General features: G+C 47.1%; 1 protein-coding gene across 1 annotated transcript in view; it reads right to left on the bottom strand.

Annotated features, from left to right (window-relative positions):
• Positions 1 to 7,500, bottom strand: part of si:dkey-22o22.2 (neural-cadherin) — a 147,684-nt gene that overhangs the window by 51,806 nt on the left and 88,378 nt on the right. The window contains exons 7-9 of the mRNA XM_062537971.1: positions 5,010 to 5,182; positions 936 to 1,125; positions 1 to 162 (exon numbers count right to left, since the gene is read on the bottom strand). The exon at positions 1 to 162 is cut by the window's left edge and continues 9 nt beyond it. Coding sequence (XP_062393955.1) covers positions 1 to 162; positions 936 to 1,125; positions 5,010 to 5,182 — 525 coding nt within the window. The remainder of the gene's footprint in view (positions 163 to 935; positions 1,126 to 5,009; positions 5,183 to 7,500) is intronic.

Raw genomic sequence — 7,500 nt, 5'->3', positions numbered from 1 at the left:
GGCTGTTCTCAAATTTGGGATCGTTGTCGTTCTGGTCTGCGATGACGATGGTGATCTGGCAGATGCCGATAAGAGGCTCCTCAGCCTGGTCAGTCGCCGTGACCGACAGACTGTACTCCCGCTGGCGCTCCCGGTCAAAGGTCACGGATGTGCTGATCACACCTGAAGGTGAAAGGTCAAAAGGTCACAAAGGTCACATTTCCAAACCATTTCAAATGTGGTACAATGCTTACTCAGGAATATATCAGTGTACTATTAGTGAATTAGCACAAATTAATCATAGCAATTTAAACTAATTATAATTGTTAGCAACAATTATAAGTGTTGATCGCAATAACATTTCTCTGTTCTAATGTTTCTCTTCATTTGTGACGTGATATCATGGCATGAATGTCTTTCTTAAGCCCTATTCGCACGGGATTAGTATTACCTGTGGACCTTTGGTGATTTGTGATAATTGCGGAGAATGTCTGAGATCTTAGTCCCGTGCGAATGTGCCATGTCTGTAATTTGTAAAGTAAAAATTCCGCCGCAAATTACCTACTGTATTTCGCCAAACACAGACGTCCGGTGATAATACTAATCCCGTGCGAATCTGCATCTCAGTGATTGCTATTGCAATTGCATATCTATTCTACTTTGTGCGTTGTTTTCGGACGTTAGCATACGACATATCCGGGTGTAATGTCAGTGAAAATAGAGTAATTTACAGACTTTGCTCATCCCGTGCGAATGCGCTGCAAGTAACACAGAGGTGGGGCGATAATTTGAAAATGACCAGAGGTCCACAGGTAATACTAATCCCGTGCGAATAGGGCTTTAACATCAAGCAATCTGTCAGAGCTAGAATGCATGAATGCCAATCTGTCATGGGTGCATCAATCTCTTGGGCTCTTGGTATGAGCGTGACGTTAAGAGTGACGACGAGTCTCTACCTGTGTCGGGGTCAATGACGAATCCCGCCGAGGCTCCGTCGCGCTGCATGATGCCGTACTTCACGTCTCCGTTGAGGCCGATGTCCGCGTCGTGGGCGTGCACGCGCAGCACGAACGTCCCCGGGGGCTGGTTCTCCAAGACCCACGTGCTCACACTGTAGTTCTGACACTGGGGTGGGGGGGAGGTATTATGGGATTACTGACACCTCCAGTGTTTCAACAAATTGATCAAATCAATCAGAGAAATAATCGCCTAAATCTCAGTATATATGGCTCATGTTAACCCAGGTGATTTCTTCTGCCTTTGAACTTTTCTCAACTACATTTGCAATTTGACACTGTGAGTAACAGCATCATTACAGACGCCATTAGACTGAATTAGCGCACCCAGACTAGACCTATCCCATTGGCCCCTGAGTGCCCTTCGCTACAGGACAGCCTTGTTGGCTACCGAGCGAATTACTGAGCAATCGAGAACGACACCATAACACTTTCGCCCCCCAAAAGCAAGTCGAGACCATCGAGAGCCAGACCATTGTTTCACTGCTGCTCTCTCCATATTGGATTTGGACAAATGGCTCATCATTAGAGTGGAATTAAGAGGCGAGTGGAACCTGAGGAGGAGGAGGTTTTTTTCTTCTTTTTTTTTCACTTTTTTGTCTGTGATGACCAGCTCCCAGAGAGGCAGTGGAGCCAGACGGTAGAGCTGTCTAATGAGCACCTTCAAGATACGAGCCACACACACACACACACACACACAGACGTACACGTCAACCACCGCAACCGCCACCCCCCACTAACTTTACGGCCTTCATTAGCCTCATCAACCCAACCCTTTCCAACCCACCCACCCACACACACACACACACACAGACACAAGCACACAGAGAAAGTGTGTGTGTGTTTTGGAGAGCGGAGGCAGTGGGGGGCCCAGGAGAGGCCTTGTCGAAGCTGCACGATTAATCAAGTAATTGGATCAATACAGAGGCAGGGAGAGCCGTCAGGCAGCTTGAAGGAAGCTCACAGAGATCACGCTCCTTCGCTCTCTCTCCCCCCTCCATTCCTCTCTCTCTCTCTCTCCCTCTCACTCCCTTCTTCCCTCCCTCTCTCCTCCCCACTCATTCTCTTTCCGTGCAAAGGCATTATTCTGTAAACGCACGGAGGCTTACGGGGGGATTCGTTGCTGTTTATCCTGGGAAAACGCTTTAACAGATAGTCCATAATCTACTGAGCAATTAGGAATGACAAGCAGGAACTTATTGACTACAAAGAGGGCTTTGGGCGGTGAGTTTGAGTTGGGGAGGCGAGCGGGCTCTGGTGGGAGAGGGGGGTCTTAGGGATGGGGATGGTGGTGGTGGTGGTGGTGGTGGTGGAGATGGTGGTGGTGGGGAGTTAAGGCTGGGGCTGAGCAGAGTTGCCATTGCCCTGGGTCCCAGTGGCCCACTTTGCCACCTCACTGCTGATAAGATGTCACGAAAACACACACACACACACACACACACACACACACACACACACACACACACACAAACAAACTGCATGAACGCACACACCAACACACACACACACACACACACACACACACACACACACACACACAAACACATAAAAGAACACACACATATTATGCATTCATAAGAATGCACACATGGGTATGCATCCACACACATGCGGCAGAGAGGAAGAGAAGACAAGAGAGAGGAGAAGAAGAAAAGGAGAGGAGGAAGAGAGAGGAGAGGAAGAAAACGGAGTGCTGAAGAGAAAAGAGGATGAAGAGGTACAATGGCGAGAGGAGAGGAGAAGAAAGGAGATGAGTAGATAAGAGAGGAGAGAATAGTCGAGGAGGATGGTGAGAGAAAAGAGGAGAGGAGAGGAGAGGAGAGGAGAGGAGAGGAGAGGAGGATGGTGAGAGAGGAGAGGAGAGGAGGAGAGGAGAGGAGAATGGTGAGAAGAGAGGAGAGGAGAGGATGGTGAGAGAGGAGAGGAGAGGAGAGGAGAGGAGAGGAGAGGAGAATGGTGAGAAGAGAGGAGAGAAGGAAGAAGAGAGAAGAAAGAGAGGAGAGAATAGGCAAAGAGGAGGAGGGAGAGAGGAGAGAGAGGAAGAGAATGGTGATAGGAGAGGAGAAGAGAGGAGAGAATGTTCAAGGAGGAGGAGGAGGAGGATGGTGAGAGAAGAGAGAGGATGGAGAGAAGGAAGAGAGGAGAGGAAAAGAGGAGAGAATAGTCAAGGAGGAGTAGGAGTAGAATGGCGAGAGGAGAGAGAGGAAAGGAGAGAAGGAAGAGAGGAGAGGAAAAGAGGAGAGAATAGTCAAGGAGGAGGAGGAGGAGGAGAATGGCGCGGCTGAGCGAGAGAGGCTGGAGAGGGGCCAGATGTTCCCTCATGGGCACACTTAGCGCTGCGCTTTCATACGCATCCACCGAGCCTCTGGGTGATTCCCTCCCTGAAATATTCATCTCCAGTGCCAGACCCAGGGGCGAGCGCAGAGTGTGTGCGTGTGAGGAAGTGTGTGTGTGTGTGTGTGTGTGTGTGTGTTTCTGTGTGTAGATATGTGTGTGCTAGGGAGTGCATGGAAGTTTGTGTCTGTGTGTGAATGTGGATGTGAGACAGTGTGCACATCGCATCTATGTGTGTTTTGTGTGTGCATGTGTTTTGTTTACGAATTTGTGTTTGAGAGAGAGAGAGAGAGTGAGTGTGTGTGTGTGTGTGTGTGTGTGTGTATGTGTGTGTGTGTGTGTGTATGTGTGTGTGTGTGTGTGTGTGTGTGTGTGTGTGTGTGTGTGTGTGTGTGTGTGTGTGTGTGTGTGTGTGTGGTGTGTGTGTTGGGGAGAATGATCAGGCCCAGTGTTGCTCAGGCTTCAGTGAAGCTGCTCCCTGACGGGGCCCCCAGAGGCCTCTCTCCGGCTCCGGCACCAGCTGCCTGCACCACTCCACTCACACACTACCTCTGTCCTTCTGAGATACACACACACATGCTCACACACACCTGCACACACGCACACACACACACACACACACCTGCACACACGCACACACGTACAGTACACAGAATAGTGTTGCAACTAACGATTATTTTCATAGTCATTTAATCGACTATTGTCTCGATTAATCGATTAGTTATTTAAAAGATAAAATATCAGAAAATGGTGAAAAACTGTTGATCAATGTTCCCCAAAGCCCAAAATGTCAGAGGCCTTGTTTTGTCCACACGTCAAGAATATTACGTTTATTGTCATTAAAGATATAGTCAATAGAGCTGAAAATATTAAAGTTCAAGAGGCTGGAATCAGTGAATTTTGAGTAATTTTCCTTAAAAAACTATCCAAACCAGTTAACCATACACCAAAATAGTTGGTGATTAAATTAATAGTTTACAACTAATTGATTCATCGATCAATTGTTGCAGCCTTTCCTGCACACACAAACACACACACGCACCACACACACACGCACACTAGGGCTGTTATACTTGCACACTGACAAACTCTCTGTGTCTGTCTCATACGCATACACACACGCACACTCACATGCAAACACCCACACACACTCATTCACTCTGATGCTCAGTCACACACTGATCTCTGATGCTCAGTCACCCGCACATGCACTCTCACTTCTTCTTCATCTCTAACTCCATCTCACAATCTATCTATCCGTCCATCTCTACATCTTCCTGATCTCCTGTCCACATCAGCATCGGCCTTCCCCTCATCTCTGACCTGACTCTCATCGACTGCCTGCCTCGTTCCATCTCTCGACTTTTCTCCTTATCTCGTTCCAATATTTTCATTGTAATCTCTTGTCGATTATCTCCTCTCTCTCTCTCTCTCTCTCTCTCTCTCTCTCAACTTCAAGTTCAAGTTCAAGTGTGCTTTATTAGCATGACAAATATGTTTTCATTACTAAAGCAGAGCATTTAGACATTTACCTAGAGAATGTTTGGAATACAGTACATGGTAATACAGTAAAGTACTCTCTCTTTCTCTGTCTCTGTCTCTCATCCTCATCTCCTTGACTAAGTCTGTGTCACACTCATATAGACCCGCCAGTGTAGACCCACACATGCTGCCTCTCACCTCGTCGAAGACGGGTTTGTTGTTGTTGATGTCGTTGATGCCCACGATGACCTGGGCGGAGCTACTGAGAGGGAGGGGCCCGCCGGCGCTGTTGTCGTCGGTCGCCGTGACGTTGAGGATGTACTGGGGCCCACGGAGCGTGGGGGGCGGGCTGCGGCGCAGCTTGATGATGCCTGTAAGCCAGGGGAGGAGGACAGGAACAAATCAGAACTTGAGGAGGACAGGAGCCAATCAGAACTCGAGGAAGACAGGAACCAATCAGAACGCAAGTTTAAATGTCAAATTGAAAGGTGTTCTACTGGCAGAGCCTTAGACTTAAAAGTAGCTACAGTAAATAATCAAGGAAACTAGGTGAAGCGTGATAACATTTCTTCATTCATTTCTAGGTTTATTTGTTTGATCATGTCCCTTCTTTATCCCTGTCACTTTCTTGTTAAAGCAAAATTATACAGGTAAATGGCAATTCAACTATGTTTAACCAGAAACTAGTCTTCAGATACAGTCTGATGCTAGATAAACACAAGCATTATTCTAATTAGCAGCCCAGACTTTATGTAAACTGTTCTTACACCAGCTAGCATGATAGCCAGCTTTTAGTGTTTAAATTTCTTTTCCATTATAATTAGTTTCAGCTTCCTTTACTTATGAATTATATATATAAAGAATAATCCACATGTTCAAATTGATTTGATAGTATAAATGCACATAATGGATCAGTTTAATGGACCACCGTGAATTTGTGCACTCGATTCGGTCTGACTACTGAAAATGGAGAGGAGAGGAGAGGAGAGGAGAGGAGAGGAGAGGAGAGGAAGATAGGACATAGACAAAGAAATTATAGACAAAGGAATACAGAGAGAGGATTGGAAACACACACACACAGACACACACACACACACACAGACACACACACGCACACACACATACTCAACACAAACAAACAATACAAAAGAAAACTGTTTACAATGATGTGGGGGGGAAAATATTTGCCTTTCTTCCCAGAATCCTTTTTTTTAATACTCCCACAATCTGCTACCACAGCCAGTGTGCCTCTGCCTGTCTTTGATGGTTTTCCCCATGCAGCTTCAGCACAAATAAATAAATAAATAAGGAGATAAATAAATAAACAAAAGCAATAGCCTCCTCGGCTGCTTGCCTCTGAGCTGGTGCCTGTTGCTAACGCTAACGCTAAAGGCTGAGGCAGAAGCTGCCTGTGCTGCTGGTGGTCGCTGTGGCGATGGGTGGGAAGAGGAAACAGGAGTGAAAGAAAATGGCACGGAGGCTTTGAAGTGACAACTTTTCACAGAGTAGCAGCGTGGAAGCCAAGGGCCATCTGTCTCCCCCTGGCCTGAGGAGGAGGCCATGCAGAGGAGAGGAGGGCACAGGATGGGAGGGGGAGAAGGAGAGGAGAGGAGAGGAGAGGAAAGGAGAGGACAAGAGAGGACAAGAGAGGAGAGGAGAGGATAGGTGAGAGAGAAGAGAAGAGAATAGAAGAGAAGAGAGAGAAGAGAGGATGAGAGGAAGGAAAGAGGACAGAAGAGAAGAGAAGCGAAGAGAGAAGAGAAGAAATGGGAGGAGAGGAAAGGAGAGGAGAAGAGAGGACAATAGAGGAGAGGAGTGAGGAGGAGAGGATAGGTGAGAAGAGAAGAAAGGATGAGAGGAAGGGAAGAGGACAGCAGAGAGGAGAAGAGAAGACAGAAGATGGGAGGACAGAAGAGATGAGTGTAGAGATGGGGGAAAAAGTGAGGGGAAAAAGGGAGAAAGAAACTGACAAAGGAAAAGAAGACATGACAAATAGAGAGGAAGAAGAAAGAAGAAATACAGACAGATAAGAGAAGAGACAAAAACATCCGAATAAAGGAGAAAAGAAGAGGATAGATGAGAGAGGGAGGGAGGAGAGGAGAGGAGAAGAAGGGAGAGGAGCTGAGCGCAGGAGTGATAAGGAGGTGAGCAGCTTAGCATAACGCACAGCCTCCACCTGTGAGGCAACAAGCTCGTGTAAACAAATGATAACCTCAGATTGCAGACAAATGTAACCTTGACTGTAAGACAGAAAATACTGAATACATACAGATAGACAAAGAAAACACACACACACACACACACACACACACACACACACACAAAGAGTGCAAAATACTAACAACACCACTAGGAAGCACAGAGAAGATTGGAGAGGAGGGGAGAGGAGAGAGGGAGAGAGAGAGAGAGGGAGAGAGAGGGAGAGAGGCTGTGCAAGAGAGAGAGGGAGAAGACTCTCTTTATGTGGGTTTAGAAATGTCCTTGTTACAGTTTTCTCTCCCGAAGGGGGTTTGGGCTGCAATTTATCCTTGGTCCCAGTTACCACAGCAACCCAATTCAAATAGCAATCCCGAATTTGTGAGTGTGCGTATGCTTGTGTGTGTGTGTGTGTGTGTGTGTGTGTGTGTGTGCCAACATCTCTGCCTACCCTTCTGGTTGTCCAGTTCAAAGTTGCTGTCCTCGTTGCCCC

This window comes from Sardina pilchardus, chromosome 6 (genome assembly GCF_963854185.1).
Source record: "Sardina pilchardus chromosome 6, fSarPil1.1, whole genome shotgun sequence".
In the NCBI taxonomy this organism is placed as follows: Eukaryota; Metazoa; Chordata; class Actinopteri; order Clupeiformes; family Clupeidae; genus Sardina; species Sardina pilchardus.
The sequence above is the reverse complement of the archived record's forward strand: the minus strand, read 5'-3'. Positions and strand labels throughout refer to the sequence as shown.